This window comes from Pteropus vampyrus, unplaced genomic scaffold (genome assembly GCF_000151845.1).
Source record: "Pteropus vampyrus isolate Shadow unplaced genomic scaffold, Pvam_2.0 Scaffold23, whole genome shotgun sequence".
Lineage (NCBI taxonomy): Eukaryota > Metazoa > Chordata > Mammalia > Chiroptera > Pteropodidae > Pteropus > Pteropus vampyrus.
Window position 1 is genome coordinate 1,012,899 of NW_011888804.1, and position 13,965 is coordinate 1,026,863.

Here is a 13,965-nt window from a genome sequence, read left to right on the forward strand (position 1 = left end):
AGTTGGTGTCCACACTGCTTTTTTGAAAGGTCAAAAAAAAAAAAAGTCTTTAACAAGAAAGTACCACAAAAAGCAAAATAATCAGGAGCAGCAAAAAGTTTGTGTTTTCTTTCACTATTGCATCTGGGAAAGAGTCCGTTCTTTATTAGCAGCAGTCCTGATTGGCTCTTTTGGCCTCTCTCAGTTGGAAAATTTGAAATTGGAAGTGGGCACATTGGGAAGGGGACTGTGTGACAAGTCCCTCAACTTAGCTCTGTGCATTAGAATCCAGCCCTCCGGAGCTCGTGGCTGTCCAGGCTCCTGGCTCACACACACGCACACTCACGCCCGCAGGTTTGGTGAGACAGCTTTGCTTTCATTGGGCAGGCATCAGTGAACGTCCTTGGTACAGTCATTCCAGTCTGAGATGGCGCAGGGCGGGGCTGCTCGCCATGTGAGTTTGTTAGAAAAGGATTTGGACTCTATCCCACCCACAGTGTTCAGAAAAGCAGACAAGAAGGGGCTTGAACACCCCCTACTGTACCGCTTGCTCAGCCCATCTATGTCAGGAGCTTTGCAGGCAGCCCCAGAGCCCTGGGGGCTGTGGTGGCGACACTGGCAGAGGGCAGGCAGGGCTGCCAGTGCTCCGCCTGGTCTGGGACCGCCTGTGCGCAGCTCCCTGAGAGCTCAGGGACCACGTGGAGACTCTGATTGGTCTCTAGACCACACCTAGTCGGTGAGTGCAGCTGCTGCCTGAGAATCCCTCAGCTCTGCCTAGATCGCCCGAGTGCATACAAGCTACCCTCAGACACCAGACCAGAGAGGAAGCGAGAGCTGCCGGGGTGGCTGAGTCGAGGCAACTTTGCTGAGTGAGTGCAATGGGGAGAGGGAAGCTAGTGGCTGGCCCTGAGGGGAGTTCTGGGAAGGACAGCGGTGGAGGTAAAGAGTTGGTTTGTGTTGCTACCATCTGATTCTGTCTGTGGTGGAAGAACAGCAGGGCCGGAGCAGATGGACAAGCACAATGGGAAAGGAGAATAAGCCCAGGATCAAATTGATACCCACCTCTTGGCATTCCTGCAATCCCGGCTGGCCAGAAGGGCTGGCCTGCTGGACCGCAAAGCAAAGATCCTCAAACTATGCAGATTAACAAGACTTGGGGCCTGGGGAATTGCAGAGGGGCTGCAATGAGGGCCTGCTGCCTGCCCCTTACCCAAGTGGGTCCCTCTCTTCCCCTCCCAAGCAGCGGACAGCTAGGACTGCAGCCCGAGAGATGGGGAAAGAAAGCTTTACTCCACCAGCCCATTAGCAGCACACACAGCATTAAAAATGCAGGAGGTGGATGGGAGGAGAGGGCTGGGGATGAAGACGAACGCAGCAGCTGGCGCTGGGAACGGCCAGGCTTCTCTCCTCCGAGCCCAGACCCAGAGTGGGGGCCCTAGAGTGAGGAACTTTGGAGTTAAAAGAATTCTATAGTGTAAATGCAAAGAGAGCATCCAGATGGTTGTTATGGAGAAAATCAGCACTTTGGGCTTCTTTAGCCTCAGGAGAGTGTGTTTACTCTTTAGAGGGCCGGGGTCCCGCGTGTTATCCACACTGTCTAGAAAAGTGTCTGGCTCAGCAGCGCTTGTTCAGTATTCAATGGAGGTTGGGCATGGGCAGGAAAGGACCTCTTTTTGCACTCAGGGTCTCTCGGGTGCCCTGCCCCGCAGGTCCCCGGGCTTCCCGCGCAAGGCGATGCCAGCCTCGTCCACCATCCACGTGCTGCAGTTGCTGCGGGAGCTGCTGGCCTTCGTGCTCCTTAGCTACACGGTGCTCATCGGGGCGTTGCTGCTGGCTGGCTGGACCACTTACTTCCTGGTGCTGAAGTGACAGCGCCCCGGCCCGGCTCCCCGCCCCTCCCATCCTCCTCACGCCAGGGCCTGGGCCGCTTCTCGAGGCGCGGCCCCGACCCGGGCCCCAGTCCAACCACCGGTCACGACGGCCGACTTTGCTGCGCCCACTCCACGCCCTCGGACCCAGGGCCGGCCGTGCCCCGCGCGGACGCCCCGGCGGTTGGGCACCGGGCACGGCCGTTAGAGCCGTTACTCTAAGCCCCGCCCCTTATTCCCCAACTGTCCAATCCTGGCTGCTCCCTCGGCCAGGGGCGTGGTCATGGAGCCAGGCCCTCTTCGGCGGAGGCTGCACCCCGCCTCCGGCTTACGAAGTGACGTCACTTCCGGTGTGTACGCGAGGCGTCCTCCCGCCCCGGGATGGCGTCTCTGAGGAGTTGGCTGTCGCGGGGCGTAGCGTCCTTGTTCAGGTAGGGCTGCGGCCGTGTAGGAGAGCTGGGCGGGAGGCGGGGAGGCCACGCAGAGAGTGCGGTAGCCGGGACCGCGGCGCTGACCTTGCTGGCGCGCGCTTCCTTCCTCTGTCGTGCGGGCCGCGGCGTCCCTCTCCCCTCCGAAGTCTGAGGACGTCCCGCCTCTGCCCGGGCCAGAGGTCCCCGCCCCCTCGGCCGGGCCCGGGATTCACGGCTTTTCTGTTATTCCAGAAATAACAGCGAATTCCTCCAAACTCCGGCTGTCTCCTTGAGTCGACGAGCTCCCGCTGGCTCGTCGGAGTCCTTAGGGGAGAGTTGGGGGAGAGGCCCGGGCAGGCGGCGGATCGGTAGAGGAGGTTTCCCCTGAGGGCAGGAGGGGCCCCAAGAGCTAGTCCGTCTCCTAGCGGCTTCTGCGGGCTACAGATGGCGGGCGGGGACTATCAGAGAACCTTGCCTGAGTCCAGAGCTAAATCCTGCCTGCAGAAGCTTTTTTTTTTTGGCATCAGGCTTTTTAAAGCTTTAAGACCGCCCCTTAAACGTCCATGCCTGGTACCTGTTAAACTCCAAAACCTTGTGGCCAGCATTCCCGCGCGGCAGCGGTTCGCGGGAGCTCCGTAGCAGTTGTCTCTTTAGCGAGCCCAAGGTTTTGCGGTCCACCACGCTCCCCACGGAGCCCTGTCCTCTGGAAGGCCAGTCCTACACCTTCGTTTAGGTTCCTGCGTAGCCCCAGTTTGAGTTTCCAACCCCTGCAAATAAGTCGAAGAGACTTTTACAGATTGGTGGTTGTGCCTTATTAAATTCAACCTCTACATCTAGGTACAGACAGTGTGTACCTGTGGTGGCTAACTTCAAGAAGCGCCGTTTCTCAGAACTGATACGACCATGGCACAAAACGGTGGCAGTTGGATTTGGCGTAACCCTGTGTGCGATTCCTATTGCACAGGTAAAGTACTGTCGTGTCACTCGGTGTTTCTTAGGTCTTGTCTTCTGTGTATACCCTCTTTGAGTCTCAAGTGGGCAGTGAATCATCAGACAAGCTCTCATAGTTTTACCCAGTGCTTCCCCCCCCCACCTCCACACATGATGGTATATTTTCTACTGTACTAGCATCTTTTCAGGACTGAACAAACATTAATCCCATCTTTATTGCCTCTTTTGGTAGAAACAGTGCGTCAAGTTGGTCAAATTGTATAATGAGGGAAGAGAGAAGAGTATATCAACAATACAGTCTTCCATTCAACAAAAATTTGTTGACTTTTTTAATTAAGCTTTTTAGGGTAACATTGGTTATTGACATTTTTGGCGAACAAAAAACCAAAAAAATAAAACAAAAACAAAGTCCAACCCCAAGGAAAAAAATCAACAAATATAAAATACCAGGTGATGATAAGTTACGCAGACAACAGGGTAAGTGAATAGGAAGTGCCGGGATGGAGCTGTTTTGTTTTAGATAGGGTGGTCAAGGAGGGCCACGCTGCTAAAGTGACATTTAAGTAGAGGTTAGAATGAACTAAGAGACAGTGAGGCATGGTAATATTTTTGGGAAGAGCTTGCCAGGCACAAGGAACTTTCAAGTGCAAAGGCCTGGAAGCAGCGGTATGCATGATGTGTGCGATAAACAGCAGGGAGGTTAACGTCGCTGGAGTGGGATTAGGAAGAGAGAGCGTAATAGATGAGGCCAGAGAGTAGCCGAGGATCAGATTGTGTGTTCTGTACTTTGTGGGTCATTGTAAACCTTTGGATTCGATCCTGAAAAGGAAGCCATAGAGGATTGTAACATAAGATTATGATGATCTGACATAACTTTTTTTCTTTCAAAAAATATGGACTTTTAATGAATGGCAATACAATAGTCATTGTTTGTATCTGAGACTATTGTGTCAGGCTAGAAGAAATACATGTATTATAGAGAGTTCTTTAGCAACCTGATTGGAAAATGACATCCACATACTTCTGTTTCTTCAGTTATGCAAAGAAGTATATTTGTTTAATTGACTGGATCCTATTCCTGAAGACTTAAAAATGTAAAGTAGGAACATTTTAAAGAAATCTAAAAAATTCAATAAATGAAAAAATATTTCCATATTGGTTCTCTTAAATATGATAAAATCAAATTTTAAGCCTTATCAAATAATAACTTGTGGATTCTGCATAAACAATGTCAATTTCAATAATAGAGGTAATTTCGTTAAACCGATTTTGAAAATAGAGGTTTCTCACTGGCTGTGTGCCCCTCGGCATTTATTTTTTATTTCCATCCTCCCTACCGACTCCTGTTTGGCAACCATCAGCTTGTTCTCAAGGTCTGGGTCTTTTTTTGTTTTGTTTATTCATTTATTTTGCTTTTTTAGACTCCACATATAAGTGAGATCATATAGCATTTGATTTATATATCTTTTTCTGTCAGTACCATACTATTTTGATTATTGTAGCTTTATAGTATAGTTTGATACCAGTGAGTGTGATGCCTAATATTTTGTTAAGATTTGTCTATTTGGGGTCTTTTGTGGTTCCATATAAATTTTAGGATTAGTCGTTCTAAGAAGAATGCCATCGGTACTTTAATAGGGATTACATTGAATCTGTATACTACTTAAGGTAGTAAGGACATTTTGACAATATTAATCCTACCAAACCATGAGCACGGTATATCCTTCCATTTATTTGTATCTTGTTTGGTTTCTTCAATGTCTTATAGTTTTCAGAGTATAGGTCTTTCATCTCTTTGGTTAAATTTATTCTTAGGTATCTTATACTTTTTGATGCAATTGTAAATGGGTCTATTTTCTTAATTTCTTCTTCTGATCATTATTGGTGTATAGAAACGCAACGGATTTCTCTGTATTGATTCTGCATCCTGCTACTTTACTGAAGTCATTAATTCTGTTAGTTTTTTTTGTAGAGTCTTTAGGATTTTCTACATATAGTATTGTGTCATCTGCCAACATAACTTTTTAAAGGTTTGCTCTGTGGAACTAGGAAGACCAACAGGAGTCCAGGCGCGAGAAGACAATGAGCTTGGACTAGGTGGGCAGCAGTGGAGGGGAGGAGAAGTGGGCCAAATGTGGTCAGCAGGAGTCGCCGATAGATTTGATATGGAGTATATAACCTCCATTCCAGTGCTTTAAAAAGGCCTAAGCAACTGAAAGAATGGAGTTGCCATTTACTGGGATGGAGAGGAGTAGGAAAAATTTGAAAGGAGGAAAGCAAGAGTTCAGTTCTGGAAATGACAGGCCGAGGTGTTTAGTAGACATCTCTGTAGAACTGTCAAGTAGAGAGTTGATCTGAAGAGGTAATTTATTTTTTTATTTATTTATTTTGGAGGGAATCCATTTTTAAAAACCACTGGTTATATGCTTTATTGGGAAGAACTAAACAGGAAACCAACACACCCCTTTTTGGTATATATTCCTGATATTTTATCACACCAACAAGATTAATTCCATTTATCACCAGTATTTTCAGCATCTGGGTCAGTCATGAGCGCTCGCTCACCTTTTCACGTCTCGCTTCAACCCTCGTCTCTGCTCACTGATGAATCTTTAACCCTAAAGCCCTTGCTGGAACACCAGGCCCATTTTTAGGCACAATTAGGATGGTTTTCTTCCTCCAAAATATTTTTTGAGTTTGCCCTTTCTCAGTTCATATACTGTTCTTAAGCCCCATTTACCTCAGTTCTGGGCCACGTGACAGGAGCCTCTAGCGATTCTCCTGCAGCAACAGCAAGCAGTCCTGTTCTTCAGAACCTGCAGTGGCTCTCCATTCTGTGACAGAACGAAAATCCAAATAGCTGTCCCTGCACTCCGTCCCTAGCTAGTCACATCTCCTTGTGCCACCCACTCCACCTGGTCTAGATTCCCGAACATCCCCCGCACGCAACATCTGCGTTTCTTCTGACCCAGATGTCTGGCCGTTCTAATCCTAGTTGTCCTCAGACCCAAATCTCACCTCTCTTTAAAAATTTCCCTAGTCCCTGGCCAGCGAGCTCCCTTTCCAATCACATAGTGGCGTATATTTTGATATTTCCTGATAATCCATTTGGCACTGTCCTGCGTCAGTGCATATTAGAACTGTGGAGTGAGAAGATTTAGTTTGAGTTCTAGACGTGTGGCTTTTTGGTAAAGTTACACAACTACTAGGAGCTTCCGTTTCCTCATCAGTGAAAAAGAAGTGGTAACTACCTGGACCGTTGTGAGAAACTGCAAAACGTAGGGCCTTAGGAAGACGTAAGTTAGCAGAACATGTCAAAATTAGCTTCTCATAATCAGAGCTAATGTTCTTTCCTTTCTAGCCCCTCAGTGCACAGTATATAATGAATAATTATTTGATTGAATGAAATACAAATATGGTAAATAAAATTCTTGATTTGCTCATGTATCAAAGGTATTTCTTGACAGCTGTTTTCAACAGGCAGTGACTCTATGTATTTATCCTCTAAATAGCAAAAACAACACTAGATGATAGAGGGATTGGTTTCTTTGTTGGTCCTGATACAGTAAATGCTTTGCCGAGGAAGAAAAAGGCAGAATCATAGTTATAGTGGGTTTTTTTTTAATGTAATAGCTGAGGTCAGAGTGTAGAGTTCCCACCACCATGAAGACCATATTTGCTGATTCTGCTCGGAATTGCCCTCCCCCATCCACCATTTACTTGCTAAGATTCAGCTTAATCCTCAACTCTATAAAGGCTTTTCTAAGCCGTTCTCATCCAGCACAGAAGTGATTGCTCCCTACGTGGGCTCGTGTTGTAGCCTATACAGGCATCGGCCACAGCTCTCGTGGTACTTGACTGCATTAACTTTTCACGGTCTCTGTAAGCCCCAGTCTCTCCCGCTCCCTGTCTGAAATCTTTGAGGGTGGAGAATATATCTTGTCTTTACATCCCACACATCTAATGGTAATGAATGAATCATGACTTCATGAAACTCGTTATAATTACTGGCCTTTTATATAAAGAGACTAAAGAATAAAAGTGGGTAAAAAGCATACTCTGGAATTATTTTCATTTTTTGTCTTAAATAGCCAAAATAAAGCCTATAAAGAAACAGCTGACACAAAGAAGCACAGTGCGGTTGCAGCATGAGAATTATGTGTTTCACTTGGCTGTCTGTGATGATGTTCTCAGCCCCAGCTTTAGAAGTTGAGTGAAAACATTTTTGTCTTTCAGAAACCAGAGCCTCATTCTCTTAGTAATGATGCATTAATGAAGAGGGCCGTGTCTCTGGTAACAGACAGCACCTCAACCTTTCTCTCTCAGACCACATATGCACTGATTGAAGCAATCACTGAATATACGAAGGTAAGTGTCTTGTTAAGTCTTGGTCATCTAGACCAGTGGCTAGCAAGCTGTGGCTCACAGACTGAGTCCAGTCTGATGCCTGCTCACTTGTTTATGTATTACCTATGACTACTCTCATGAGCTTAATAATTGCAACAGAGACTATATGGGTTACAAAGCCTAAAATATTTATTCTTTATTTAAAAAGTTGGCTGAGTTCTTACCTAAATCACTCATTTTTAGACCTTTACCAGGAATGCTTTTTAAAAGAAGAATCTTAAATATAGCAGCCCAGTTTATCAGATAGGGGAACCAAGCTGATCTGGTTCAGTTAGGGGTGAAAGGGTCCAAAGTGTCCCAGCAGCGGCATGGTGGGGGCAGGGGGTGTGTGGCACCAGGGGCTTCTCTCTGAGACAGTTTGAAGACCACTGATCTGAGCTAATAGAGTATGTGGATAATCAAAATCATTTAACAGTCTCCTCTGTTTATTTTACCTTTTTCAGCAGCTCATTTCTCAGCCTTCTGAGTTCCCCTCTGCATTGTATTCCCTTTCTATGTCTGAATTTCACACACAAAAGTTGACGAATGGAGATACTGTCGTGGAATAATGTCCCTCGTACAGTAGTGCAGCGTCAGTGACGCAGACGGCTGAAGAGCCAGTTTGCTATGATAGGACTTTATCTCGTTGAGGTGTAAGACTCACTAATCCTACCTGTTATGCCTCATTTATTTTACTCAGACTCATGTATTCTGTATTTGTAGGCTGTCTATACCTTAATTTCTCTGTACCGGCAATATACAAGTTTACTTGGGAAAATGAATTCACAGGAGGAAGATGAAGTGTGGCAGGTGATCATAGGAGCCAGAGTTGAGGTAAGCAAAAGTTATTAGGCATTTCTGTGTTAGTGCTTCTGCCTCATTGTGATGTCTAGTGTTGATTAAGGTGTCCAACCAGTAACTTCTCTAAATCTACCATTTTGAATAATCCATTTAAATGTGCTTATTAACCTCTTCCTGTTGTCTGACGCACTTTGTTTCATTTACAGATGACTTCAAAACAGCAGGAGTACTTGAGATTGGAAACCACGTGGATGACTGCGGTTGGTCTCTCAGAGATGGCAGCAGAAGCTGCCTACCACACTGGTAGGTTCAGGTTTTCACTGGGGGGCGCCACTTGAGTTTCCACTGGCTGTGAAAGGAGGGATTTGTGTTAGGTGGTCTGCAGCCCAGTGTGGCTCTAACCTGGTGAGAAAAGATCCCCATTTATAATATATTAACCAGCATTTTGTTTGCACAATAGGAAAAAATAATGCCCTTATTGGCCGTTAGAAGCCAGGTTGTCAAAATCTAGAAAATGAAAAATAATAAAATGATAAAACTACAACCAATTGGAAAATGTGATTGCCACCAAATAAATTTTAAGCATTTTATTTTCTTATAACCCAGATAATTTATGAGTAGCTGTATTTGTCTATTTCAGGAACTTTTAATTTAACCTTCCATAGTTCCCTTAAAGTAGGACCTATTATTAACATTCCTACTTTACAGGTGAAGAAACTGGGGGACAGAGGGTCTAAGTAATTCACCCAGGATGCTGTGGCACAAGAAGCAAGCAGCCAGACTGGGACTTAGTAGCCAGGTAGATCAGATTCTGAAGCCTTTGCTCCCGGTGGCCAGGCTCCACCGTCTGCGTCTGCGTCTCGGTGCTCCAGAGCCGCAGATGCGGTTACGCTGTCCCCACGGTGCTTGTTGAACATCATTATCCATCCAGTGGGCTTGGGCAAAAATGGTTTTTTAAGTAAATGTATTTTGAGGAAAACTCTAGTTTAATGTCTTAACCTGACTGATCCCAAACAAAGTAGCTCACAGAAATTATAGCCTAGGATCAGCTCTTACTAAGAAACTGGTATGTTAAAAACACTTCTGTTTTCTGATTTCAGGGTATTAGACTTGGGACTTAAGCACCAAAGCTTAAAAAGCATACAAGAGATGTTTTTTTAAGTAAAAACAAAAAAGAATTTTTAGTTAACTAAAACCTAAGCAACGGGAGATTCTAAAAACAGGCCTGCCCTGGCGAATGGGACTGTCGTGGTGTGCAGGCAGCATTAACAGCCGCGGCACCGGAGGTGGGAGCAAGGGCTTCCAGGTGCCGTGAGCAGGGAGGTGGCTTGAGGTGCTGCAGCAGGAACGTCCCTGGGTAACCGTCACCACTCCCCTAGGCGGGCTCAGATCTAGCAGCAGAAAAGAGGGAGCGTAAGTGTGAGCATTATCTGAAAAAATAAGACATTTCCCAGAACTGGTTGAAAGGGCTCACGAAGGGTCTGAACAGAATTTTTTTCAATCATGGCCAAAAAGATTCAGAATGTAAAATATACATAGAAAAATCCTAAAAACTAAGAAAAATTAGATATACCTACAAAGGAAGTATAATCAGACATCAGTCTTATCAGCAACCCCAGATGCAAGGTGATAAATCTAATAACCGAGAATTTTATATCTAGCCAAGTGTTAAAATGTGAGAATGAAAGATATTTTAAGACATATAAAGACTCAGGGTTTACCAAACACATTTGCTTTCTGGAAAAACCACTCTGTGAAGAAAAATTAGAAAGAAGCAACTGAGATACAAGAATAATGAACAAAATTTAGTAAAATTTGTCAGAAGTCCAGTATTAAACCAATTTTTAAATAATCAAATCAGTTTGAGAAAGAAGCGAAAGCGTGCTCAGCCCTCCGTAGGGTGGGAGGAGACGCTGGCTTAGCACTAGACGTTGTGAGACAGCTACAAAAAGAATGGAGGGAGGGGACGAAGACGGGCAGGAAAGGTTGACTTTTCATTATCTCACCTGCAGCACCTGGTCTTCCCTGCTGGTCTCCCATCCAAGTACTCACCAGGCCCGACCCTGCTTAGCTCCCGAGATCAGACATCAGGCTTGTTCAGGGTGGCATGGTCATAGACCATGGACCATGGACCCAGGACCTTCAGCGTGTAAAGCAGACGTGCAACCACTACACTATGGAACCACGTCCCAGGCAGGAAAGATTTAACAGAACATAAACCCTGTTAGAAAATGCAAAGTAAAATAGAGGAACAAGTTCAAACAGTAATCACAATGAGAATATATTAAATTTACTATTGATACTTTTAGAGTGTGTTAAAAAAAATTCTAGCTGAAACTGTTTACAGAAGCACCCCGAAAAGAAAATGGTATAGGAAGGTTGGAAATTATAAAAATAAAAACTGAACCATTAACAAAAAGCTCCCCCTAAAAGCTGGCCTAGCAATGTCAGAACCAAAAGGATTCAAGGCAAAAGCATTAAAAGGTACAGAACAATTCATCAAGAAGATAGGAAATTTGTACCTAGTAAGGCAAAAACTAATAGAAGGGGAAATTAAACTTTATACACATTTCAGAGACTCACTGGTCAAGACCAAAAATATTAAAGCTATAAAGGGTTGGAATGGAATGATTTTTCAACGTTTAACCTAATATATATATATACTGAATATAAAATTTGCTCGCTCCCCCCCAAAAATATTCTTTTCAGACACAAATAGAACATGTACAAAATTTGATAATGTGCCGGTGACAGAGACTCAGGCAAATTCCCTCACGCCGCTTCCCCACCAAAAATCAAAATGGAAATTTTAAAATATTTAGAACTGTGATGACAAAGGTACTATATAGCAGACCCAGGGAGTTGTAGACAAAGTAACTTTTAAGAGAAATTGATATCTTTAAAGGTATGTGTCATAAATACAGAGAACAGCAGCCATGAATAATAGGTAATGCTCACTATACCAAGTACTAAAAATACTTTTAACCCAGTAACTGAGAAAAAGAGCAAAATAAATCCAGACAGTATAGAATAAATAAAAGGTAGAAGAAGATTAAAAATAGTCAAAAGGGCAAAATCTGGTTCCTTGAAAAGAATGAAAAAATAAGATTTGGCAAGCACGACTTTTTAGAGAGCTACAATAACATCTGAAAGGGCTATTACAGATATTATGATCTTTATGAGAATCCCAAATTGACCCAAGAAGAATCCAGAAAAGACCAATAACCATAAAACCATAAAAGCTGAAATAGTATTCAAAGATTCTGTGCCCCAAAAGTGAACACTAGGCCCAAGCCGTTTTGTGGGAGAGTTTTATCAAATCTTTAAGACACATAATTGACGCGTTATGAGAGGTTGGCAGAGAAGACGAGGACGAGCCTCCTGGTGTGATCCCGTGATTGTGTAAAGTCAGCCTCGGCCTGAGCCCAGGCCGGACGAGGCCAGCACCAGAACAAAACCATAGTTCAGGATCCCTGATAAAGACAGAAGTATATCAAATAGTCATTTACCCTCAAAATACAAGGATAATTCAACATTGGAAAAAAACAATTCCTTGAATTATCTGCCTACAGTAGATTAAAGAACAAAAGCCACCCATGTAATCAAATCAATATATGCCCCCAAAAGCCTTCAGTGACATGTAGCACCCATTTATGATGTAAATCTAAGTACTATTATAAATAGAATTTCTTTAACATGATAAAGGTTAAGTAATCCTACTTAATAGTGAAATATGAGAAGTATTTTCATCAGGGTCAGAAATGAGAGATGGATGCCTGCTATGCTCCAACCTCTCAGCTTTATTCTGAAGGTTCTCAGTAATGCAATAAGATCGTCACATCTATAGATGAATTATATATGCAAATCAATATGATGAAATACACTAGCAGCAGGTAAAAGGAATGATAGAGCTCAAAAACATTTAAAGTCAAAATTGCAAAATACTTTCGATATATATGTAAATTTATAGTAAACATTTTTCTAAGCATTCCATATGTATGTGGTCACATTTTAAAAGAAAAAGGATGCCTTTTAAACTTCCAACAGAGGTTATATCTGAAGATTAGTTAGGGTGAGGAAAGAAACCTTTGACAATTTTATTAGTGATCTCTCACTAACATTTCAAAAAGACATGTACTTATGTAGTTAAAAATTAAAAATTAAAATTCATAGAACATCTATATTAAGAGCTGTGTAGCTATAAAAATGGTTGTTGGAATTGCATTTAATAATTATAGCGATAGCTGCTCATAGCTGGGAAAAAATGCTGGGATATTGACAAAGAATAAAACGAAGACCTGAATGTGGAGGTAGAAGGTTCTCTGCTCTGCAGAGAGAAGGCCAGCAGGGAGGGATGGGAAAGGAGCTCCAAGAGGGGCTCAGACGACAACCATGAGTCCCCAGGCTTTCCATGTGTCCCTTCGCACCTACCCTGTTTGCCTGCTCAGCTTAGTTGTCCCGTCTTTTCGCAGGAGCAGATCAGGCATCTGCGACCGCCAGGAACCACATTCAGCTGGTGAAATCGCAAGTGCAGGAGGTGCGCCAGCTGTCCCAGAAAGCAGAGACCAAGCTGGCGGAGGCGCAGACAGAAGAGCTCCGTCAGAAAACACAGGAGGAAGACGGGAGGGCCAAGTCAGAGGAGGCCTACCTGCGTGAGGATTAAGGGCCTGAGCCACTGCCCATGCCTGCCGCTCAGCCTGGGCTTGGCACAGCTTTCTCTGCCAGGAGAAGGGGAGGCAGGCCCTGCCCTGGCCCACCGGGCCAGAGGCCTCTCTGAGCTGTGCGTGCCTGACCCCCTCCCCCTGGTCTCAGGCTCTGCTGGACCTGATTCTCATCCGGGGCACGCCCTTTTTAACCCCTCCCAGCACAGCTTCCTCTCACCTACGACCTTTTTACCTCCCACGCAGGGCAGCCTGGCCAGAGGGGTCCCTTTTTTGTCAGGCCCACAAGTTCAGTAGCTGTTTTAACTTCAGTTTCCAATCTTATTGACCTTTCAAATAGGATTTAGTATTTGCTCTCTCCATAGGGATGTGAGTTTTGGGGAGAGGGAAGCCTGTCCTGTTTGTAAGATTTCTTTGTGTTTCTAATACCTTCTGTGACCTGGCCCCACTGCCCTGTAAGCAGAGCTCAGGCCAAGGAGCCAAATCCATTATTCTAAGGGACTGAATCCACGGCGTTTCCTGCTTCTCTCAGCAGGACTTAATCCTACATGCGCTGCTCGCGTCCTTTCCAGTTTCTCTATTGTATCTGAATGAGAATAATTTTTTTGAATTTAAAAAAAAAATGTGTGTCTCCTGGGGGCCCGTGCAGCCTCCCACCTTCATTCACTCCCTCCCCCCCAGACTGGCAGAGCCCCAAGGGGCTCCAGTAGTCCCCCGGGGGTTCTGGCAGCTATGCTTTGGCCCCATTCAACACATGCTGGTACAAGTTAGCCAGGTTTCAGTGTTTTTAATCAAAGTTAGAAAAGTTTGGGAGGGGGCTACAAAAACCCAGCCAGCATTTCCACCATGGGTTGAGTTTCAAGGTCCTCCGTTTCTCATAAAGTCAGGAAAGGTTGCACTTAGCCCACC

At 44.7% G+C, this 13,965-nt stretch overlaps 2 protein-coding genes and 1 long non-coding RNA gene across 8 annotated transcripts in view; 1 reads left to right on the forward strand and 2 right to left on the reverse strand.

Moving 5' to 3' along the window:
* The window catches only part of LRRC43 (leucine rich repeat containing 43), a 33,115-nt gene that overhangs the window by 2,220 nt on the left and 16,930 nt on the right, over positions 1–13,965 (reverse strand). For all 4 annotated transcript variants that reach the window (XM_023528203.1, XM_023528201.1, XM_011356041.2 and 1 more), the window contains one exon: positions 1,347–1,352. In XM_023528203.1, the coding sequence (XP_023383971.1) occupies positions 1,347–1,352 (6 nt within the window). The remainder of the gene's footprint in view (positions 1–1,346; positions 1,353–13,965) is intronic.
* DIABLO (diablo IAP-binding mitochondrial protein) lies at positions 2,163–13,694 on the forward strand. Its single transcript, XM_011355754.2, has 6 exons — positions 2,163–2,278; positions 3,095–3,221; positions 7,445–7,576; positions 8,318–8,428; positions 8,602–8,698; positions 12,868–13,694. The coding sequence occupies exons 1-6, from the start codon at positions 2,229–2,231 to the stop codon at positions 13,056–13,058; spliced, it is 708 nt and encodes a 235-aa protein (XP_011354056.1). The 5' UTR covers positions 2,163–2,228; the 3' UTR covers positions 13,059–13,694.
* On the reverse strand, positions 8,968–12,963 carry LOC111736960. 3 transcript variants are annotated; one of them, XR_002779298.1, is made up of 2 exons: positions 12,827–12,963; positions 8,968–9,786 (listed from the first exon to the last, which is right to left on the reverse strand). It is a non-coding gene; the product is annotated as an uncharacterized LOC111736960 (long non-coding RNA). The 3 variants fall into 3 exon arrangements; XR_002779296.1 differs by having other exon boundaries at positions 8,968–10,616; positions 12,827–12,946; XR_002779297.1 differs by having other exon boundaries at positions 8,968–11,868; positions 12,827–12,883.

Bases quoted from the DNA above. Each gene is read 5' to 3' on its own strand.
- DIABLO (XM_011355754.2), top strand. From the start codon at position 2,229: ATGGCGTCTCTGAGGAGTTGGCTGTCGCGGGGCGTAGCGTCCTTGTTC. The intron at 3,222-7,444 runs GTAAAGTACTGT...TTTGTCTTTCAG, and splicing joins GTGCGATTCCTATTGCACAG to AAACCAGAGCCTCATTCTCT. The intron at 8,699-12,867 runs GTAGGTTCAGGT...GTCTTTTCGCAG, and splicing joins AGAAGCTGCCTACCACACTG to GAGCAGATCAGGCATCTGCG.